Raw genomic sequence first — 24157 nt, forward strand, 5'->3', positions numbered from 1 at the left:
TTTTAGTAGCTTTGAGCATATATCTGTGCAGCAATCAAATGTTCTTTTTCCTTGTCTTTCTCTCTAGTCCATGAACCAGGATATCAGTGTCAGTGTCAGCATGTCAGGTCTGAAATAAAGGACATCCAGATCTACCCAGCAACCATCTTCTGTGACAGCGTGGAGATACACTTAAATCTTTCATGAAGATTGTAGAAATGTGGGAATTTAAAGCAATGTGTCAGAATTACAAAATCAGATATATTTGATAGAAATAATAGTGATGAGTTTCACAATACCGTCTCCACACTATTGTAATGTGTCTAAATTATTTCTGTCCTTCTTCATTCATTAACATTTCTATAGGAACAAACAGAAAAAGATCAACACTTCCACCCCCCGCAGTACCAGCACAGCTCACATCTGACTCTCTCTATTTAACTCCTAGGATCGATAAGAAGCTCAGATGAACTCTGACCCCCCAGAAAGCTACTTCAATGAATTATCTTCTATTTATACTGATGCACACTTACAATTTTCTGAGAAACGAAACGAAAGGAACTGCTGCCACAACTCAGAGAAGAGAGGAGGAAGGGGAACATTGCCTTTCTGAAATATGATCAACTAGTTGTGCATCCTCCCAGATCTAGTTAATCTCCCCCCAGCTATCTCTCAGCAACAAATTTAACAGATTTCTAGATATTATGCAACTATGAGTATTGTTGTCAGGCTGTCATGTGTGATTTAAATAATTCAAATTCTATTTCTTTAGAAGATTTGACCACTGAGTCACAGGATTTAACTGACAGCAAGAATATGATATATAATGACTACTTTGATCCAGATATAAACTTCCTCAACTCAAGAAGACACCAAGGTCTATGCAGCTACTACAATGAAGAGGAGTTCAATATATTCACTAATAGTTTACTAGATCAAGGGCATAAAAATACTTTTTCAACTCTTCATTTAAACATACGCAGTTTACCAAAAAATTATGACAATTTTTTACAATATCTGTCCACTTTAAATCATACATTTTCAGTGCTTGCTCTATCACTGATGATATAGCTTCTGCCTATTCAATGTCACATTATAATGCTGTGCATTCATGAAGACAAAACAAAAGGGGTGGAGGAGTTTCAATCTTTGCTGACAGTAATTATCAGTTTAGTGAGAATTTAGTAACAGCTTTGACAAAATTGAAGTAGAATCTATTTTCATAGAAATACCAACTTTCAGTAGTTTTGGTGGGGAAAATGTTATAATTGGTTGTATTTATCGTCCACCCGATACTGATGTTGGTATTTTTAATGACGTTCTGTCCTCTACTGTAGAGCTGATAAGCAACAAAGGAAAGGTATGCATTCTTCTTGGAGACTTTAACACTGATATACTTAAAAGAGAGTCTACTTTTTCAACTGAATTTCTGAATATTTTTTATGCATCATACTTTCATCCTCTCATCTACAAACCAACTAAAATAACAAATAAATCTGCAACTTTGATTGATAATATATTTACAAATTATTTTGATCATATGATCAGTTCTGGATTATTGTTAACTGACATTTCTGATCATTTTCCAATATTTCAAATTTTCTTAACCAAAAATAATCCACAAGACAAGTTTGATGTGAGGATGAAATGTTGAAAGTTCACTAATAAAAATGAAGACTCATTTATAGCTCTGATGGAGGAAGCCTCATGGGATGAAGTCTACAAAAATCAGAATGCTGAATTGGCTTACCTTACATTTATGAAAATTTTTACATCCATATCTGATAAATGTTTTCCACTCGTTGAAATAAACAGGAAAATTAAGTTTAAAAACTCTAAGCCCTGGATCACGCCAGGTCTACAAAGATCTTCAATTAAAAAAAATAAATTATACAAAAAATGTGTTGTTAGTCCCACCCCATTTAATATTGATGTTTACAAAAAATATAAGAATTATTTCACAAAATTACTACAAACTGCAAAAAAAAACTACTTTTCAGAAAAATTTGAACAATCCCGTAATTATATAAAAAACACATGGAACCTCATTAACGAATTATTGAATAAGAAAAAAGCCTCCACAACTATCCCATCTCAATTATTTGATGGTGTGAGAAATTATACTAATCTTTCTGACATAACAAATGGCTTCAATGATTTCTTTGTAAATATCGGTCCTTCCTTAGCTAAAGACATAGAGAATACAGATGAATCCGTCTTGGTGAATATCAGTGAGCAGTATCCTCGTATCAGTATGTTTGATCCCCCCACCTCTAAAGAAGTACATGACATTATATTGGATATGAAAAATTCTGGTCCAGGACATGATGAAATAAGAGCTAGTCTTGTAGTCTTGTCTATTGTTGAGCCCCTCACCTATGTTCTAAGTTTATCCCTAAAAACAGGTGTTGTACCAAGCGACCTTAAATTAGCTAAAGTCACTCCGCTATTTAAATCAGGTGATTCTAGCACATTTACTAATTATCGTCCCATATCTGTTTTACCTAGTTTTTCTAAAGTTTTAGAGAAACTAGTATATTCAAGAATTAAAAAACATTTAGATGAGAGCAACATACTGTACAGCCATCAATATGATTTTCGGAAAAAAATGTCAACTGAAATGGCTCTCTTACAGCTTGTTCATAAAATCTCTACAGCTTTAGATAATAAAAAGAATTCTCTTGGCATATTCTTAGACTTGTCAAAAGCCTTTGATACTGTTGATCACAACATCCTTATTGCTAAGTTACAAAAATATGGCTTTCATGATGTTGCTCTGAAATGGTTGACTGATTATTTAAAGGACAGGGAACAATATGTATCTATAAATATACAAAATTCAAATAGAGCTAAGCTGCTTTGTCGGGTTCCTCAGGGTTCCATCCTTGGACCTCTCTTGTTTTTGATATATATGAATGATTTACCCAGGGTTTGTAATAATGTCCTGCCTCTTTTATTTGCTGATGACACATGTCTTATTGCTTCACATGAAAATTTTGGCACACTGATTCAAGAAGCAAATGAAGAACTGTCATCAATCTCTAAATGGTTTCAGATGAACAAACTCTCTCAATATAAATAAATCTAATTTTATAATATTCTGTAATAATAAAAAAAAAAAGTATTCAAAAGAAGAAGCCAAATTATTTATAGACATTATTGGAATTACTCAGGTTCCTCATATTAAATTCCTTGGTGTCATAGTAGACGAAAAATTAACATGGAAATACCATATTGAATTTGTCTGTAAAAAGACTATGAAGTCAACTGGAATTTTGAGTAGAGTTCGTTCATTGATAAATCATTCTTGTATTCTAACTTTTTATTACAGCTTAATTTATCCTTATATTATGTACTGTAACACCGTGTGGGCTGGCACAAGTCCCACTTTTCTCAATATGATTTTGTCAGTTCAAAAGAAGTTTTTGAGAATGATGAGTTTTGCTAAAAAATCTGATTCATCTGCTCCTCTTTTCATAAAATACAAACTGCTATCAATTTTTAATGTAAACATATACCAGACTTGTGTGTTCATGTACAAATATGTACACCTAACTCATCAATTGCCGAGCACTTTTCTGAATTTTTTTAAGTTTTCATCAGACATTCATTCCCATTATACAAGACACTCAAAAGACCTCCATCTTCCATATTGTCGGACTTCCCTGAACCAATACACATTGAAATACAGAGGACCATCTCTTTGGAATAATTTACCTATATCTCTACAATCAATTTCTACATTATCTTTGTTCAAAAAACATTTGAAAAAGTTTTTAATGAGCAAATAGCAGTTTTAATAAGCTTTTTTTTTCCTTTTTTGTTTGTTTTGTTTTTATGTTTGTTTGTTTTTTTGTTAATGCATCGCACCCTGTATACTTTCATTTCTGTATATCAGTTTTATATCTATTTAGTCTTGACACCTTGAAGTTGTCAATGTTAATTATATAGGGGAGGTATCTTTATAAGCCTTTTTAGCTTCCAACCTCTCCTGCACAATGTTTTAATCTTTTGTTATTTTTTTTTGTCTTTGTATATATATATAATGTGCAAATAAACTAAACTAAAACTAAACTAATATATATCTCTGTTTTATTTCCTTATATATGTGTGTAAAACCAAGTTTTTCTGCATTTGAGCCATTTTGGTTTTTATTTATAATAAAACAAAAATTCAAGGAAGCATTGAGTAAGTGGTTTCTGTTTCCAGTCTGACATTGTTTGTGTCTTGTATCAACAGTGGTACTTTGTGGTTCAGCACTGCCAGTGCAAGAAATACTGTACATGTGTCTGTGGCACATATCCTGTGATCTCAAGCAGTACTTGGTTGCCAAGTAGCTTATAACATTTTGGGTCTTTGTTTCTGGGTTGACTCAGATTGATAGAAGATGATAACCAAAAACTTAAAGTCACACAGGTACTGGAGTTTCCATAATACTTGCTGTTTATTAACATTAACTATACATCAATCTTATCAAGCCCAGTTGTGCAGCTCATCATAAACATCACACATGAGCTGAGAGGCAAAAGTAAACAGGAGGTCAGAAACATGTCTGTCCACAACATGAACACTGTGCAGCTAACTCAAGAAAAACATGACGCAGTCTGATGACACTACTTCTAGGAAATGCACCATATCTTAAAGGTACAGTCCACAATTACAGCTGTCAAAAAACTCCTATCCGTCTGAGTCAGGAGGAAATTCTGAAAGTAATGATGTAAGAGACACAAAGAGACCTGCTCACCATCAGTCAGGTGCTGCAGATTATGGAATTACTGTGTCAATAGAGCTGTGTCATTTCCTGGCTGACAGGGTGAGGACAACTGAAAACACCTGTTGATCCAGTTACTCTCTCTCAATTGTTTTTTTCAATGTCAAATTCAGATTTGTTGAATTAGCATTAACATTACTGAAGCTGGTTGTGAATACTTGCAAACAAGTCACTAAAAAAATAAAAATGGAAATAAAATGAAAATCTGTGCTGCAGAAACTACTGGAAAATATATTTTGCTGACAACCAAACTATTGCATCACTGAATAATTGTGGCAAACTGAGGAGTTGAAAATGTCCCTCACCACTAATCCATGAAGAACACTGGCTGACAAGAGTTGCCTATGAGTTAGAAAATTACCATGCGTAAGATAACTTGCCATTACTTTTAACCAAGTCATTGATTCATCCCCTTAAAACCCTTAAAAGTTTTATCAATACAAAAACCAGTGTCACTTTGATGCATGATAATCTGATGGTCAAATGTCTCAAATATTCTGGGACATGTGTGGAGTCTATTAAAAATTATTGTAGTGATTTGAAAACACTGTTACTTTGGTTTAAGAGCATCACATTTTCCAACTTTTGCATCACAATTATCGGAAAAAAGATAACCTGGTATCACCAGACTAATTTGCAAATTTGAATTAGTTTGGAGACACTATTTTGGATTTCCCAGGGGCATTGTCAGTACACACAGACTAAAATGCCTCTGGGAGCAATTAGATAGACTTGCAACCAATCAGAGCAACAAAATGTGACCTACAACCAATAAGAGCAAGAAACGTGTGAAGCAGCTGTGCCTGCTCCGTTTCAAAGCAGGACACAGAATAGCTGCTTGTTCACAATCTTTCTCATTTTACAGCTAAACATTACACTAAAATATGTTCCTGAAAACATTTTAGGTGAGAAATAGGGAATGTAATGGAACTTGATCCATATTCAATCAGCACTGCCTAGTTTTACAGTTTGATCTGAGTTTCAGAAGCCAGTGTTGTGCTGGATGGAACTGCCTATTGGATGCAATTGGATAGACCTACAACCAATAAGAGCAGCGAAATGTTTGACCTGTAACCTGGACCAGTGTTGCTCCCCTGTCAGTCATCGCACCACGCACCATATTAAATTAACGGTTGTGACTGCTGCGACCAAATCCAAGGCCGATGCAATTTGGTGTGACTGGCACGGGAGTCAGACGTATCTGCCAGAGAAAATGAAACATGAGCACAGCAGACTTGTCTGGTTCCCAGGCTAGGTAAAAGATAGCGATTAGACAAAATTTCATAAAATGCAATTAATAAATAAACAGTAAATATATAAATGAATTAAATTTCTTGTGCACCATGGAGACAATGGAACTATTAGCACCAGCTGTCCGGATGTACAGGTGTAGTTTAACCAGCACCTTCACGTTCTCCATGCCTCTAAATGGGTACATAGTTCCATGTGTGTTTTTCTTACAGAGATGTGCCTCATGAAAGAATCTTTATCCTTACCAGGGTTTGGAACTGTTCTACCATAAATACAACACGACTTTCTGCACACCGGTGCCCCACCATATGCAGATGGTGCCATTTTATTTTTTTCCACCCATGCCACTCAGACAGCCTGAGCCAGCCACTGTTTTTAAAATGTTAAATATCACAGGGGGTCACACTCTGAGGACTCTTCCAGATACCATTAATGGGTCTTACTAGTACTTACATGTATCAGGTACAGACACCAAAGCCAGGGGCGCCGCCAGAAAACTTGGGTCCCCTGAAAGATTAGATAGATAATACTATTAAAATAATATTGATAGCCCTCAAAGGGCCCCCTATCAGGCCCGGGCCCTTAGAATCATCCTAACCCCCCCCCCCTGGCGGCGCCCCTGACCAAAGCTGCAGGAACACTCTGGGAATACATTGTCAGTAGCAGCCAACACCATGTGTTCCTGCTCAACTGACAGGGGCGGGTCAGATTGGTTGAGTCTCATAGGCTGTAATCCTCTACGCTCATCTCACACACACACACACACACGGTACACACACACACACACACACAGACACACACACACACTGACATCCATTCCCTGGAGACTCACTCTAACCACTGTATTCCTCATCCTAACCCTAAGCAAACCAAGTGTACGCCTCCATTCTTAGTTTAAATTTGGTTTGCTTAGGGTTAGGATGATTTCCTTTGGGACCAGGTCTCTGACCCCAAATGGAAACTGAGCACCCACAATATGACTATGTGAATGAGGATCTGTCACAGCAACACACACACACACACACACACACACACACACACACACACACACACACACACACATTTTGGGAGTAAAACATGCTTCATACATTAAAGAAAGAAACCTATTTCAGCCATTTTACTGCAATTTAAATTCTTGCCCAAATTTTACACCAAACCTTTTATCTCACTTTTGAAATATGACAATTAAAATATGCGTTTTCCTCACACTGCGGGATTTTTGCACATAAAGCATTAATACTGTACTGCACTTGTTCCAGGCTGCGGGCTGCTTTAAGTTTGGGATGATCACTTCCGCCGGCCGGCTCCGTTTGCTGGTGGAGTGGTGCGTTCACTTGTGTGTGGACGTCTGTCAGCCTGTCCTAACGCCCTGTTGTTTACTCTTTGCATGTCCAAAAGTCATGGCTGAAGCAACCGATGAACAAACATGCAGTGTCTGTTCGTTCCGTCTGACAAAGCGGCGCGACTGTGATACAGAAATCCTCACAGCCGTGGAATAATTTCTTTCACCGGCAGAGGAGAGCAGACTGACCGGCTGAGGTGAGTGTTAAATATACTGCAGCGTGCCGTGCATGACAAGCTGTTGTCTTCCGTGAAGACTCTGGAAAATGACTGATCTATATTTTACAAAAGACAATGAAATTTGATGCATGTTCAGATTATGGATCATACCAATCAATGGATGGTCTAATAATTGATGTTTTTTTTAAGTATTTAAATTAAAGAATCAGTTTTAGTATTATAATAATAGTTGACAATTAACTATTGACGTTATTCCCACTCGTTAATGGAGTGACTTCGGTTCCTGTTTTTGCAAGTCACTGTTATTTGGCTGCCCACAGTGCTGACGTGAACAACAGCAGATAGCCAGCTGTACACTGGACTACTAAATACCACCCACTTTAATCTGCACAATCTGAACAAAGACACAGATTGCAATGCTATCATCGTCCATTTAAGTCAAGTAAACTAAAAAAGAAGGAAGTGTCATTACTGCAGAAGATGCTACAGAACATTTTATGCTGGAGACTTGGACAAAGAAGGGACATTACATCACTATAGGACATTATATGCTCCACTTGGACTTTGGTACCAGTTCTGTTGAAGCTTAGGGGAGATGCAGTGTCAGTTGTGCCATTTTCAGACCAACAGCAAATAAACAATTGTGCACATTTGGAAAATCAGCCAGTATGCTGGCATCTGCTGGCATTCCTTTTTTTTCATTTTATGTTGGGTTTTAGTGTGCTTCTTCCCTGTGCTTCAGTAAAGAACTCATACCAGTCTGACACCGATCAGAGCATATAATGTTCAGCAGTGATCAAATGTCCCCTCCTTCATGTTTAGTTCCCTTGATTTAAATGAGGACATTGCAAGTTGATGTCAATGGAAAGTGAGTTCAAGCAAGACAGATAAGGAACACTGATAAGACAGATCAACAGGCTCACTGTAAGAGAAGTAATAATGAGAGGGACTTTCTTTCTATATTACACAAAAAGGAACTAACTGTTCGACAGATTCCATTGTATCAGACAGACAAGATTTCCTTGGTAAATAAAGTTTCACTTCCTCGTGGGAATGAGCCTGCTGTTTTTCTCTGCCATGCGCAGGCTGGTATGTGAGGGTGACTCTGACATAAACTGATATTAATGACTGAGCTGTAACCAGACTCTCTGCTTCTATTTGGAGTGAGTTAGAAACAGGACACTATGCACCGTGCACAGTAAATACAGGTCTCTGATGCATCATTCTTTGACTTAACCATGGTTAGGTTGCATTCCTCCATGCAAACATTTATTTATTAGTCTCACTTCTCCAAGTATGTTACGACAGGACTGACCTCAACATCTTGTTGGACTACACACTTTGCCTACGTAGGAACAGGTCATTCTTTCTGTAAAATGACACTAACACGGTGTGATGTCATGTGATGAAGTGTTCAGATTCGGAGCAAAGAAGAGTGGGTCTCCACACTGTCGCTCTCCAGACTCTCCTGTGGTCAGCCTCTCTGATCTGCTGTCAAAATGGCCTCAAGGCGGGGAGACATTCCAGGTAATTTTAAATTTAGATATTCAGACATTTCCGGTAATCTTTGAATGTTTTAACTTGTGAAAAGATTGCTAGTTTCCTTGTGCAAAACTAAACACATTTCTTCCTTTCTCCCGTCCTTCAGCACTCGAGTCTGACACATCCTCAGGACTCTTTGGTGCCTTATCATCTCCGATTGGAATGGCTCGGCGCACTATCAGCTATGATGAACACATGGACGCTCCCATGCATTCGCCACCTGCAGACTTGGCTGTCAATATTTTATGGAAAGACCCTATCATCCCACAGCACAAGTTCAGGAACACAGAGGTATTTACCCATTTGTTCTTATCATCTGATGTAAATTGTTTTGAAGTGGTTGCCAGAACTAGATGTTGTATGTATTGGCTTGTGTGAATCTTCTTGAAGGTTAGGTGTGCATGCCTAGACACATTTCATTTCTTCATCTCTGTTGTTACATAACAGGTTCGCAGGCCAATCCTAACAGTATAAACTTGTGTGACTAGGAAATTGAGAGTAGGGGGAAGCTGCTGACGTTTGAGGCACCACCACCCGCCAAGTCCCCAGTGCCTGTTGTGAAAGCCAAGGCCACCTCTTTAATGAGCTCACTTATGATCAGTAAGTCAACAAAATCAACTGAATAACTTAATTAAGGAACATTTATTTTCATTTTGATAAATATCTAGACATACAAGTTACAAAGACACTGATAAATTCCTTCACAAGGCTACATGTGACAGAATTATGTAAGCGTTATCACTGATTGTCTAAATAGCTGCTGCCTTGGCTTCCAAATATGGATGAACAATATTCAGTGCAAAGTATCAACACGCCACAATGGAGTGAAGCATTAAAACATTAACTAATTTTATCTCCACTTTCAACTGTTTGCCCATCTTCACTTAGAGCAGACACAGGAGAGTCTACAGAAGTTTGAGCACCAGGCAGGCCTGACAGACGCCGGATATTCTCCTCACAAGGGGCTCTCTGCCGAGGAGACCCGCTTTCACCGGCTTGGTGATGGCACACTGCCAGTAAGTATGAACACATAACAAATGAAACAGAAGCCTTGGTGCGCCAAGGAACAGAGAAAAGTTTCTTTCTCGCTGCCCTAAAATAATTAGAAATAACTGAACAAATATCTCTTCACACACAAATGTGTGACCTGTGTGTCAGAGGGCAGCACAGCTTGAATAAAACTGGAAAAAAAAAAACACCTACACATTGTCTCAGTTACTTCTGGTTTATTACAAGGTTTCGGCCTAAATTTGATTCAATTTCACTTTCTTTTGTTTATATAGTGCCAAAACATAACAGAAGTTATTTCAGGGTACTTTTCATATAGCGTAGGTCTAGAACATACTCCTTATACTATTATTTACAGAGACCCAACAGTTCCCTCTAAAAGCAAGAACTAAGGTGACAGTGGTGAGGAAAATCTTCCTTTTAACAGGTAGAAGTCGGACCTTCATCAGATATAGCTGATGAACCTGGTGTCAATTCCAGAAAGCAGGTTTAACAAACTCTGACCTAACACTGAACTCTGAGTTGATGAACCCTGAGATGGGTGATGAGTTTTTTTGGCTAATCAGTGTCAGTTCAATCAACTTTGAGAGTGGTCACTCTGAGTTCAGCTTGTGCGTGGTGATAAAGCTACGTAGGACAATTCACCACAGCAATAGGTAAATAAAAGGCACACCCTCTATTTTAATCCAGAGGATGTAAAGGTATTAATGCATGTATTTACTGACTGTGCATATTGTCTTAAAAAAAAAGAGCCTGAGGCAGAGCAGGGATAGTGGCAATAACATAACACTTTAAAGCTTATAAGCTTTAAATTACTTTGGACAAAACACAGGGGCCAGCAGCTGACAATGATAAAATATTGTTAAATGTTTAAAAAATATGTAGATCAAAGACAGAGGCATGATTGCAAGCTCATTATGATGATCCAGTAATAATGCGTTTGGTGATTTGTTAGAATACAGTTGATATTAAATTTGTACATATGTAGTTAGCTCAACAGCATTCAGTGGCTTCATCCATGTAGGAAATCTAAACAGCATGTTCACAGACTACACAGTCTGTTTAAAAAACTCATTTTCAAACCTCCATCCTTCTCACTCAGAAATATTAACAAATAATCTCAAATATCATAGGAATTAGGTTATGTATAATGTTATATGTGACCAAGCACATCATGACTGATAGATATCAATATTAATTGATCCTCCAAAGCTTCTTACTGGTTGCTAAAAATCTACACATTTTGTGCAATAAAGATTTTTCATGGAACTGATCTAACAAAGTGACCCCTGTATTTTTTTGTCAACAGTGTTGGAAAAAATAACAAAATAGAAATAAAAGAATATGTGGTGGTTTTATTCTGAGTTAACAAACTAATATCCAACCAGGATTTTGATTCTGGCATACAGTAAATCTTGCTATGTGCTTGCTTTGGTATGGACTGAATCATCGAGGGTCTAAACCTGCATGTCTGGTTCTGTAAGAGGGAGGAGGCGGTGGTGAGAAACTCACGCTTTGTTGAAGAAAACCTGCCAGCAAGCAGGTTAGGTTCACAGAGTCTGCTACCATGGTAACTGACCCAAAGTTTAAGTAACCTCTCTTTCTGGAACTGAAAGTTACCCTCATTTCAGGGTTAACAAACTTTTCACTAAACCTGCTTTCTGGAATACAACCCTGATCAGGTATATCTGAGGAAGGCTGTGCAAGAAGGTTTGGAGGTGTGACTGTCTCACAGGCTCTAAAAATATGGTTTCATGAGCAAAATGCTGTGCACTAACATCCCATGAACACTGAAAAAAATCCTCAGTCAACAAAATGTAACTTGCACAAATAGAAAAACAAAATTGGGTGTTAAATATGAACCATTTGCAAAGATTATGTACTGGCTTGAAGAAAGTCACAGAGGAGTGTGAGCATCCTCACAGTATACCTATGACTGTGCAGATGCACTAAGGTTGTGTTTCCTTTTCTGTCTAGATTTGTCCAGTTTCCTTGCCCATCATAGCCAACCCCTAAACGCTCACAGTGCTATTAACTGTCCTGTTACACGTACTATAACATCTCCAGTGTTTTAGTGTTGATCACACAATATCACAAGTTATCAAGGTTCATTTATTTGTTATGTTACAACACTGGCTAAATGTAAGCTGCAGCCCCTTCATGCTACACACACATATAAAACATATACAAATAGTTCAATAAGAATAACATACAATATATAAAGTTACTTATAGGCTGCCTATTTCCTACTATTATGCTATTGATGTTGGTAAGTACTACTGTGAGAAATAATATGATGATACCATATTGTTGTAGCCTCGCCTTTTTGAGTGATTGCAGGGTAAACATGGAATAACATCTTGGTAAACAAATTACGTAATCAGCTATGCTGTGGTTCCAGACTGGCGCTTCTAACAGTAGTGTTGCCAGGCAACGCCCTTGAATGTATCGAGACCCCTAGTTTTCTGAAACGGACCAATCACCGAGCTCCTAACAAAACCGAGAGACATTTTGGAGGCCCACTGCGGTGTGTACAGACGATATCGTCTGTGTTTTCGAGAAACAATAGTCCCTTAAACTTGTTAAAACAGCTAATTATGGACAAAATGAAGGAATCTATCGGACTGGAGCGCCAAAGAAAGCTTATCATAAAAAGGTATGTCAAGGAATGACTGTGCAACTATAGATATTTGTACATTCCGACCGGGAGGAAGGCCGTTAGCAAAGCAACACTGAAGGCTAACTGGCAAAGCTAGCATTCGAGCTAGCTGAGCTAAACAAACTAACGTTTCTTTTGCGGTCGGTTACTCATAACGTGAATCTTCATAACGCGGATATTCGGATGTCAGCCTTTGGTCAAACTACTGTCGAGCTCAAAATAGAGCCGAGCAAAGGGAATGACTTAAACTTACGTTGTCTAAGCAACGTTAGCTGCTCTTTTGCACGGTAGCGTAGCGCCTGCTAATTTAGCGGTACACATAACGGTAAAATGACTTGATGAGAATGTGATTTACAAACAAGAAAATTCATAAGAGACTGCTCCCATGACTGTTATGAAACCGTTATGTCCCTAATGTTTATCTACGTCGGCCTTCTTTGTGCCCCTCAGATATTATGTTGATAACAAATAAGATACACGAAGTGGGTGTAGTTTCACTCGCCCTGACATTTGCTAGGTGGATTTTAAATAGAGTCCACACCAGTTCCTTTTCTGCCCGTCATGTGTTTTTTGCCCACCGGCTACATGGCCTTTGAATGCTCAGATTTTACCAGTCATTACCTTGTCATCCATTTAGATTGGATATGCAAAAGGTTATAGAGAGTGATTCCTTTCAGGTTTAACCTATTTTTCTTTGGTAAATTACCCGAAAACATTACTTTAATAAGACAGAAGTATCCGCCTGAATCGCCTGTCTTAAAAGACTTTATTGAGTTTATGAAGGATATTTGTCTGGTGGAGAGATTGACCTTTTCTTTACAGCTGCAGATCACAGTTATTTTGAGTTAAATGGCTACAATAATCCAAATTAACATGATATTTTATAAGTTATTGGTGGCGAATATAGACTAAATAACCTCTCTACCATTGCCATCTTAAAGGAACCAATGAATGTGAAGTTTGTGTATGTGTGCTGTAAACAAGTGGTACTTATATCAGTCTGTTTCCAGTATTTTATCCCCTGTTTTTCTACTTTTTCCATTTTTTTTTTCTTTTGCATTTTTTTGCTTGGTTTGAATGTTTTATTTCGCATTGTACATTATCTTTCCATTAAAAACTAGGGTTTTAATGCCCACCAGCCACATTTTACCAATATTTGGCTGTTGCTGGTTTATCCAACACTTGTAATAAAAATAGAGTCCATCTCTGTCTCTTACAAATTCCCAAAAAACACTAGCTCTAGTATGCACTGCACTGCCCGAGCTGTTCCACTTTCTAAACCACACAAAACATATTTAAAACTGCCAAAATCTTGTTGAGTCCTGGTTTGGAGTATTCTGGCTGAAATCCAAAAGGGTTGGAGTATTGACGAACTCTAACAGGATACCACGTAATACACAGGAGATTTAAAGCCATGGGGACACTCCCTGTTAGTCGTTCGCATGATGGTCTCTGCCTTGACCAAAATCCAGGAGGTCTACACTTACAAGACTGATATGAGTTTGGAAGGGCATATAACATATGGATGGGAATATACCCACATTGAATGGAGACTGCATGTTGAAGACGTTCTTCCAATGGCTATTACAGAAATCAACCTAAATGTCAAGGCATGTATGGCTGATCATGTATTTGGTTTGTTGGCGTTATCAGGATCTAAAACTAGCTTTTGCACACTTATTGTTTGAACAGAAGAGCAGTGATGCAAAACCATGGCAGGTAATATTCTCTTGGACTGGTATAGTGTTGCAGGGTGAGCAGCCAATTTTCTGAGTGAGTTTCAAGCAATATAATATTTGCAGTAATGACCTTAGAACACAACTTCTTGGTTCAGTGCTTATGTTAAGAAAGTTAATTTTTATGTTTCATAAGAAAGTGGCTCATCATCAAATTACCATAATTTAATCAACTGTTGTCTCTGTACAAAGGAAAGTCAGTGTAATGACAAGCCTTCTCTGTTTAAAAATATCTTGTATCTCCCCTCTCTCTGTTTTCCCACCCTCACCGCATGGTCACAGGTGATAGGCTCTGAAGATCTTTGACGCATGTTATTATTTTCGACCTGCAGGTCCAGAAAAACACCACTGACCTTCTGATTTGTGTGTCCAGAGAGTGTTTGCTCTTTTAATAAGATCAATGCTATGTCTCTGACACAAGTCACAAACATGTAGTTAGTTTAACATGAACATGGGGGGAAAAGTGGCACAGCTATTTGTAGAGTGCCTACGTCAAAAATAACAATCAGCTAACTGTAGTTATTAATAACAAGTTTCCTTAATGATCACTGGGGGTTTTCCTCTGTCTGTTTCATTGCTTGTTTTTTTCTGTCTGTGCAGAAGTTGAGAATGCCAAGTGGGGACTTCAAGGAGGACAGGCTTACAACATCAGCACAATCCACCCCAACTGGCACCCCTTCTGTCACCCCCTCCGTTACCCCCAGTGTTAGTCCCCACTCATCACCGGCTCTTAGTCGCAGGTAGGTATCATGCTGTTGAATGTTTAGCTCAGTTATTTGATCTAAAACCAGATACCAAATGTCCTCTTGTCACTCTTGTTTGGCGGGAATACAGGAACTGGTTCCAGCTGAGTCCTGGCCCTTTTCTTGCCACTCCCGAGCTCAACAGTCCCAACCCAAGCACAGACATGGGAGGAAATGAAGGTGGAGGAGGAGAGAGATGGAATTTCTTTGGAACTCGGTCTGTGGTACAGAAGTCCCCCACTGACCCAGGTTCTGAAACCAGCACAGGTGAGAGATTTACACCCAGTTCTGCATCTGGTCTTTACTGTTTTGCAGTATTTTCTTTACTTTTTTTTTACGTTGTTAATAGTTGATTTTATACATCAGCTCTATTCGGTTATTTTTGTTAAAAGGGCTAGATTTTGGAAAAAAGTAAGGTACCAAGGGGCCAGATGTTTACATTTCCTGTGCTTGATCTGTACAGTAAGGAATTTAATTGTGTAAAACATTTTACTCATTTTTTCGCTAGTATATTAGTCTTCACAGTTGGAAAATAATTATATATAAAATTAATTATATAGAAGAGTATAGGTAAAAACAATGCCCCTTTGTAATTCTAGATTAGAAGTAGCTAGTCGTTTTAATAAACAAAATCTTGCATTTTTCTTCCAGCCTTCATTCAAATGATGAAAGGGCCAGAGTGAGGTTGTTATAGCAGTAGGTTGAACTCCATGCCACCACAAACTGTGGCGAGGCCCCTGCTTTTTGTTTTTTCTCTGAATACAATAGTGCTGGTTTCACTGCCACAGATGAACTTTGTTTGCTACTGAATAGCTCTTGAATTCAGTGGGGATGTTCCAGTGACAGGGTAGGGCTATGGTGAAGCCACAATCTGCAATCCAGGGTTAAACAAAAGGGATGCCACCTCACCCAAAAATTAAGACACAAGTTTGGACCTCCTGATCCCTTCTATAAACTGACAGGTGTTGTGTTGTTTTAAAACAAAGACTAACAATAGTTAAAGCAAAAGTCTGTGTCATCAATTTTTTCAGAAGTTTTTTTTTTCACTTCTGACCACACCTGGTTGTACTTTGGAAACTACACACACAATAGTAGATGTTCTGATATGATTTTTTCCCTTCCTGATAACCGTTTACATATTGGCCAATATTGAGTACCAATTCATGCATAGTTGTCTGGCTCTGGATAAACTCTTTAAAAAAACCCAAAACAAATGCATTAAGAGAATGAATGCCATATAACATTACTTCACCCTCCTAGGGATGACATGGCGTGCAGGACGCTGCTATGAAGTCGCAGGGTCCCATTTTGTGATTAATAAATTATATAAAGACTTGTGTACTTACGGATACCCACCCATCCAGGCTGTATCTGAGGCATTTTATGATATTGGTATCCGTATCGGAAAAACCTTATCTAATAGTGGTGTCACACGGTCCTGGAGCACACCTGTACAACACTGTAGAACATCAACAAAAACAAGATTTTCAAGGGAGGTTTAAAGTTCCTCTTTCATGTAATCATGAAATTAATGCTGCTCTCTGTAACAGCTACATTTAAGTCTTTAATGACAAGATTTACTTCTTCCTTGTCTCTCCTGCAGGATTCTCACTGCAGTCCTACTTTGGCATGCAGAAGTCCTCTACCATGGACGGCACCAACGCCCAGGTCAACTTCAAGGTGGACGATCCTGCCAAATTCATCCCCCCCAAGATTGAAATCTCGGGTGCTGAGCCCAAGCGGGCGCCCCCACGGCCACACAAACTCAAACCTCGGGACATGAATGTTTTAACACCTTCGGGCTTCTGAAGCCAAACCAGCCACATAGTTACACCTCTCTACCACATCTTCTCAATTTTTGTCCTCCCTCTGGTTGCTCACTTGTTTTCTTCTGTCCCCCCTGTCTCTCTGCAAATTCACTGAGGCTGAGAGGAATGAGGACCACCTGTAGTATTAGCTCACCAGCCCTGGAGACATCCCTGCACTGCTAGTCCTCCCAGTGGACCCACAGATCCAGCTCATTGGTCCAAATAAACAACCATATGAAGTAACTTCATTCGTCATCCCTAAAGATGGCACAGCTTTGTATTATTATTGTTGTTCTGTCATGTAAAGGGTTCATCGGCATGCATTGCCTTCCTATCCTTGTTCCTTTGTCAGTGATGGCATGAGATGGAAGTTGTTGAAATATCTTGTCAGGGTTTTTTGTTTTTTTGCTCAAGTTAATCACTTTGGCATTGCCTCTCATACTAAAACTGACCAGTTATTTCAATTCATAATGCTCAGTTGCCTCATTTGTATTTTTTTAAGCTCACAGATTTGTAGTTGTGTAGTGCTTTTCTCTGTAAGCATGCAGAGTATAGTGTGGTATGACTGATTTTGTGCCTAAACTTGCAGCGTGTTTCCTTTTGGCATACTAGCCTTTTTTTTTTTTTCTTTTTTTTTTTTTTATGTGAAAGAATATCTTATTTGACTTTGTAAGAGAGTATGACTGCTGACCTGAAGTGATTCTTTTTTATTATTATTTCAATTTAAGGTATTTTCAGATTTGTTCTGCTTTATTAACTTTGTTCATTCTAGACAGTAGTTGATACGTTGACTTTATTACATTTTCATATTTAATCACAATATCATTTCAACTTGCTATAAGAACGCAAATTGACATATTTTCAGTTGATCATTTTTTGTCACAAACAATTCCTGCTGTTTTATTTGAAAAAGTTGATGAATTCCAGTTAGTAATTGCACAAGGGAGATTGTATCCCACTTACATATGTAAATAAATCTGATACTAACAAGCAAAAACTGATTCTCTGCTGCCTCTCTTAATCCAAACAAAAGAAAATATAAGGACACAGGGTCGGTACCCACATACTCCACTCCCTCATCATACTGTGCATTTCTTTATGTAGTCCACATTTGTTTGTAAATCCGTGTATATTTGCAGCATCATGCATTATTATAAAGAAACACTATTTTGTGATTAGCCTATGCAGTACTGTAGTTGTGTCTCGGAAGGTTTGACTTGTCTTGAGTGGCCAAATTATCGTAGTTTAAATTTTTTTATTTATTGTAATAATCTGCAAAGGGCCTTAAACCTGAGCTCTCTGCCATAACTACAGCTGTTCAAAGGCCTTATGTCGCATCTTATTTTAATTGATTTGAACTAAATTGTAATTTAATGTTTTATTTCTTTATTTTATCCTTCACTTTATTTTATTATCTATTCCATAGTAATTTTATTATCCCATATTTTAACTCTTAATGATCATACATTATTATCTTGGCACCATTGTAATTGAGTACATCTACTCAATGGTCTTTCAAGGTAAAATGAAGTTTTAATAGTTATAAGTCTAAACTGCTACTTTAGGGACATAGACAGTGATTTCCAATGATATAACATCAACTAATAAAGGTGAAATTTGATCTGTCAGGTGACGGGAGTTTACACCAACTGGCAGCTGCAGACTTTGGCCAGAAGATGGCGGACTACGTCCAAAATGAAATCACAGGGTTTAATACTCGTGTTATGTCACTGAGACCTTTATCAGATTACAGTCAAGAACAGGAGCAAGTATGCAGAAAACAGATAATGCATTTGAGTAGATATGATACATACTGCATATGTATTTTTCCCCAAATGAAAAGTGCGATTGATAATCTGGTAACGAATTTTGCTACACAGACAGGAAGAATGTAAGTCTCTGTGTAAACTAATCCATCAAGTGATCTACTCTGTATGCACTGATTTAATTAACCTTGTTGGAGACTATGATATTCTAACAAATTAAATTTGTAACAATACAACACAATGACTGAATGTTATTAACTACCCACACAGCTCCCTCTACATCAAAGCAAACATCCAGGCCAGCTGACAGTAATCCAGCAGGTAGAAACAGTGGAGGGTAGAGTCCCTCCCCCTAGGCACAGCCATGAACTGAATGAGTTTACAGCCTTATTAAAGTTCTCAGCAGTTATTGTCTCATGGTCTGTTTAATGTGTGTGTGTGTGTGTGTGCATGCGGCGTATTTATTACAGGGTGTGCCTGTTGCTCTTGTTTTGCCTCTCTCACACCAGGATGCAGATACAGTATGTTCAGCGGTGATGCAGTTCTAACAGAAACCTCGCCCGTGAGGCAAAATGTCTCTCAACCTTAAACTCTGGCTTTCGTTTATTCAGAAATTAGCCAGATGGTCCAAAGGGAGCACGTCTTTACCTAATTACAGACCGCTGAGTGTCCACGTCTGGTTTTCAAGCAATGCTGCAAGAGCAAAGGTGAACATCAAATAAGACGGGCAAGTGTAGACAGAGAGATGTCTGTCAAAACGTGGAGGTGGACAGTCATTAGTGGCAAATACAGTGATGGATAGACTGACACAAGACAAAGGCAGAAAGAACATGACAGGGACAATGATAGTTCAGCCAAGCAGAAAGAAATTTGGTGTAAAAGTTTGGTAAAAGTAGGGGAGACTGGGGACAGTTGCAACTCGTTTTGCATTTACTCAGTCCTTTGTTGCGTGCCTTCCCTGTGTCCCTCCTGTCTGTCTAAAGCTGTCCTATCAAATGAGGAGTATAAAGCCCCAAAAAATAATTTTAAAAGAGTAGTGGAAAGTAGGGAAGACTGGGGATGCAACACTTTTTGCATTTCTCTCAGCAGTACTTTAGCATGTTTCTGAATGGAGGAATAAGACTTTTGCAACCGCCCCCTGTTGCAACCATCCCCAGTCCACCCTACAAACACAGATGGATGTATTCAGTCTGGGGCCACATTTCCCTTGGAGATATGCGAGATGGCACATAAACAACTGGGCAGCGAGGAGTGTGTCAGAAACACCAAAGCAGAAACAAACGGCAGTGAAGCAAAGGCAAGACAGACAGTGGGTGGGGGAGTCTGGGCGGGAGAGAAACGGGGAAATAGAGACCAAAGGGTGGAGTGCTCCGCCAGCCATGACATAATACAGATGGCTCCCTCTCTGGGTCCGACATGACGTGGTTGTGTAGCTCCCCTCTTTCTCGGAACCCCGCCCCCCCACCTCTGCTCTGATCCCACACAAATCATTTAGCACACTCACAGATGTGTGACGGCAAGCGCCACCCTGCCAGAGTGACCACGACCAAAACAAAACAGCAGAGCCTCATCTGCAATCTGACACGACACACTCACTTACTCATCTATATTTTGAAATACCAGTCTTGCCAGATTCCTTCTTTAACAAACTCAAAAATGTGGCTTTCAGCCCACAGATGACACTTTAATTCCTCACACCCCTATGACACACCAAAAAAGTTGCCAGTCTGGCCAAACTACGATGACGTGGACATGATATGGTACGGTGCCTGATTCAAAAAAACAACAACATTTTTTTAAGATCAGCTTGCTCCAGTGACCCGGGTTTATGTGTGCTACTGATACTATATCGATTCAAGTCTGAATGTGAACAGTAGAAAGGTCAGCTTTGAAGAAGATTGTGTGAACTTTCATCTAATTCATGCAGGAGGAGTGGTAGAGCACTTTATGTCAGCTTGACTCCAGTAATATGACGGGAAAACCCTCGTGAACATAAATTTAAGTACAGATTAATTAACATCATGTATCAGGGTTCCTGATACCTGATCCACACAAATTGATTGTTCACAAGTGATGCTTAGCTTTTTTTAAAGGCTCCTGTGATGCCAAGCATGTTTCTTTTGTGTTTTCTATTTATTATCTGTACAAGAGATCTTATTTACTAAGGTGTCAAAATTAATTTATATACAAAAGTTATAGAAAAGAAAGCTGCTGCGATAAGACTTTACTGGAATTATATCCACTGTAAAAAAAAAAAAAAAAACTTTTCTAGTGAGATAAACTTGACATTAACTCAGTTCACTTGACTAAACATCTCAAATAAGCTCGAGATAAAACCTTGAACCAGCAACTCAGTGAATTTCCTTAATTTCAAGTGTACGTCGGTGGAGACTGAATTCAACACTGACCTTCAGCATGGTTTGCAGGTGTTTTTTTGTTATTGTTTGTTGTTTTTTAATATATTAGTGACACACAGAAAGTTTTCGCCATAAATATTGTCTTCAAACAATAAACAGAACTCTCGAACAATGCATGCTGGGAAGTCTGTTGATATGCTGATCATGTTTCTTTAAAAACTTAATTTGATGCATTGATTGAACAGTACAGTGCGTTAATTTAACTCATCATTTCAAGTCAACAGACTTCAAGTTAAAAGAACTCATGTATATAAGTTTTGAAGTGTTCTGAAAATTAATACTAGAAATTTTGACTTATTCGTGTGGCAAGCGTCACCACCAGCAGTGATGACTAATGTGGTGTTTTTCAGAAATAATCAAGTTATTCATGCAAAGACAAAAACAGCTGGTGATAAAACTTGACAAGGGATTTGAAGGGGGTCCCTTCTGACGTGTGCTGCTGGGTGGGACTCCGCTGTGTCGTATGCCACGCCATCTGACTCCAGAATCCACATCTGGGGCTGATTCACGGTGAGCTGGCCCGAGGGTGAACCCACCGAGCTGAGAGGGACCTGGCTGCCTTCATATACTGTATCCTGTGAAAGTAAACATCCATCATGCCCACTACCTGAGGATAGGGTTACAGTGTTAGAGCTATTAGCACAGATGTAGGTCACACTCACACACAAATCAAACCAGTGTGCTTAAGTTACGCAATAACAAACCGCTGTACCTCATAAATTGTGAAGACATGACCTCTGTTACAGCATCTCTGTGTCCCTGAAGAGCCCCTGCAGAAAACGGAAATGTATGCAGGGGATGCAAGCATCTGAGTAGTTTATATAATGTTCTCTTAAGTGTGAGGCAAAAAAAAAGTCTCATTTTACTCATTTTTATGTAAATTCAAAGATTTCCTGTAAAACTGTACTGTCTTGCTAAAAATACAACAGCGTATTTGATATCCTGAGCTTTATCTCATATCTCTTTCCTGTTGATCTGAACCAACCAAAAGGTGGTTAACCTCTGTATCCTGCCAGCCAAAAACTACCAATGACAAACACAAGACAGCAAAAGTGAAGCTGTTGATAAGAAAAAGCAAACATACACACTCTTTTTAAAGACATACGTTTCAAATAATTAGGAGTGCCGTCCAGTGTTTTTGTAGCTGTGTCAGTATAAACCATTAATGTTTTTTTTTTGTTTGTGCATTCCTTAACAAAAAGTTACATTATTTGCTAGTTAGCTGAAATGTTAAATATGAGATAGCTAGCGAAAAAGTGAATAAAATGTTATTCTGTTTGTTAGCTATAGGATCAAACAATAAATAATTAAAAAACAGCAGCAAATGAAGGAGAATGGAGACTATCTGGCAGCAACTGTCAGACTGTTTTAAAGCAAAAGTAACCCCTAATTGTTGATGTGAAAAATCTATTTAACATCATTGGTATACTGTTTTCATATAGCAGTATGAACCATCTACATGTTTGGGTTTTTTGTGTTTGTTTGTTTGTTTATGTATCTATGTGGAGGGGGTGTTGGGGAAAGGGATTATGTTTGTGTACTTCCCTGTTTTGTTTTTGCTGTTCATTTTGTACACTGTGACTTAGTTTCCAGGCTGTGCGTCTCTGTGCTGCTCATCAGGCATTCTCCTGCCATCCCCCACTGAGACAGAGGGGGAGAGAAGCACAGCGTGTTGCTGGGCCCTCCTGTACTGGCCGCCATGCTCGGGCCTAACATGAAGCAGATGTGTGAGGAGAGATCCCCCCCCCCTCACAACAAGGTCTGAGCAGTCAGTCAGCTCAGTCACTAGAGCCACATCCGGTTGATGCATTCAGACCGTGAACATTTATTTAGAAGCCACACACGCCCAGAGAGCTACCGATGTCCAGCAGTAGGAAGAAACTTCAAGAATGTTCATGTGTGTGTTTGACAGTGAAATGAAAGTGTGCGAGATGATTCACATCTTGGACGTGCTGTTATGACAGATGAATTTAATACACAAGTGTTGTGCAACTGACCGAAGTACGAATTATTTTATAATCTAAATCATATTGTCCAGGCTGCGATGTTTCCTTATGGAATCCAAGCCAAACATTTATCTCCTTGACTTGGCAACAGACCTGGTTTTATTGTCACATTCATAGTTCACATATCCCTTCATATCCCTCAGATATCCTGCGTTGTTCGTATTCTACATGTTACTTTTTAAAATAATTCATAGTTTATTATTTTTCATTAGGAGAACAAGGAAATTGATAGATAGATCCATGTTTGTTATTATGTGATGTGGGAGTATTCGAAACTGATTATTATCATTCTTTTGGGCTCACCCACAGTTACACAGCCCTTGTTAACTTGGGTGTATCCTCACAAATATTTCTGACATTGTTATTGCCCTGACATAATGATCTGGTAGTCCATTTTAATTCATATATAATAATTAGAGAGGATGAATCACCAGTTTGTTGTAGTCAAATAACAAACTAGTCAACTGAAGTGAAAGGTTAAAGTCTCAAAAGCTATAAGAGAAGATAAATCAAAATGTTGAAACTCCATGAGATTCCTTGATTAGCTGTGGCAAAACCTCGCTGTTTGCCCATCATTTTATATCATTGTAGTAGTTAAGGAACCTTTGATCTTTGGTGTGGATCTCATTGGATAACAAAGTCATGGTGCACACCTAATTGTACTTATTAATCCCTTAAGCCAGGACAGGAATGCGGTTCCTTGGATTCTGTCACTGATTCTCACTCACGCACATCCACAGCACACCTAAATACATGTCACCATACAGTACAAAGAAAGATACTCACATGTAAAATCATAGTTGTGGACTGTGCAAAAGGTGCTTCAGCTCAACATCAGGAAAATTATCTCTATGGTTTGCATATATGGTATTTAAAAACAAATGGGAAGATTATGTACAAGCAAAATTGGTGTTAAATTAAAGATTGAGACTAGGTTACACCAACAAAGA

The 24157-nt window shown here is 38.5% G+C and overlaps 1 protein-coding gene across 1 annotated transcript; it reads left to right on the plus strand.

The window, feature by feature from the left end:
• The first annotated feature begins 7332 nt into the window (after nt 1-7332).
• On the plus strand, nt 7333-18015 carry LOC146326932 (putative monooxygenase p33MONOX). The gene is made up of 8 exons (XM_084719294.1): nt 7333-7540; nt 8934-9049; nt 9171-9355; nt 9553-9664; nt 9953-10080; nt 15068-15207; nt 15302-15477; nt 16814-18015. The coding sequence occupies exons 2-8, from the start codon at nt 9022-9024 to the stop codon at nt 17017-17019; spliced, it is 975 nt and encodes a 324-aa protein (XP_084575420.1). The 5' UTR covers nt 7333-7540; nt 8934-9021; the 3' UTR covers nt 17020-18015.
• Nucleotides 18016-24157: the final 6142 nt, after the last annotated feature.

The sequence above is a fragment of the Lutjanus erythropterus genome, chromosome 5, assembly GCF_056507025.1.
Source record: "Lutjanus erythropterus isolate fLutEry1 chromosome 5, fLutEry1.hap2, whole genome shotgun sequence".
Taxonomy (NCBI): Eukaryota; Metazoa; Chordata; class Actinopteri; order Lutjaniformes; family Lutjanidae; genus Lutjanus; species Lutjanus erythropterus.

Coding starts and splice junctions, on each gene's coding strand:
- LOC146326932 (XM_084719294.1), top strand. CDS start 9,022: ATGGCCTCAAGGCGGGGAGACATTCCAG. Junction 9,356..9,552: donor ACAAGTTCAGGAACACAGAG/GTATTTACCCAT, acceptor TTGTGTGACTAG/GAAATTGAGAGTAGGGGGAA. Junction 15,208..15,301: donor TCACCGGCTCTTAGTCGCAG/GTAGGTATCATG, acceptor GCGGGAATACAG/GAACTGGTTCCAGCTGAGTC.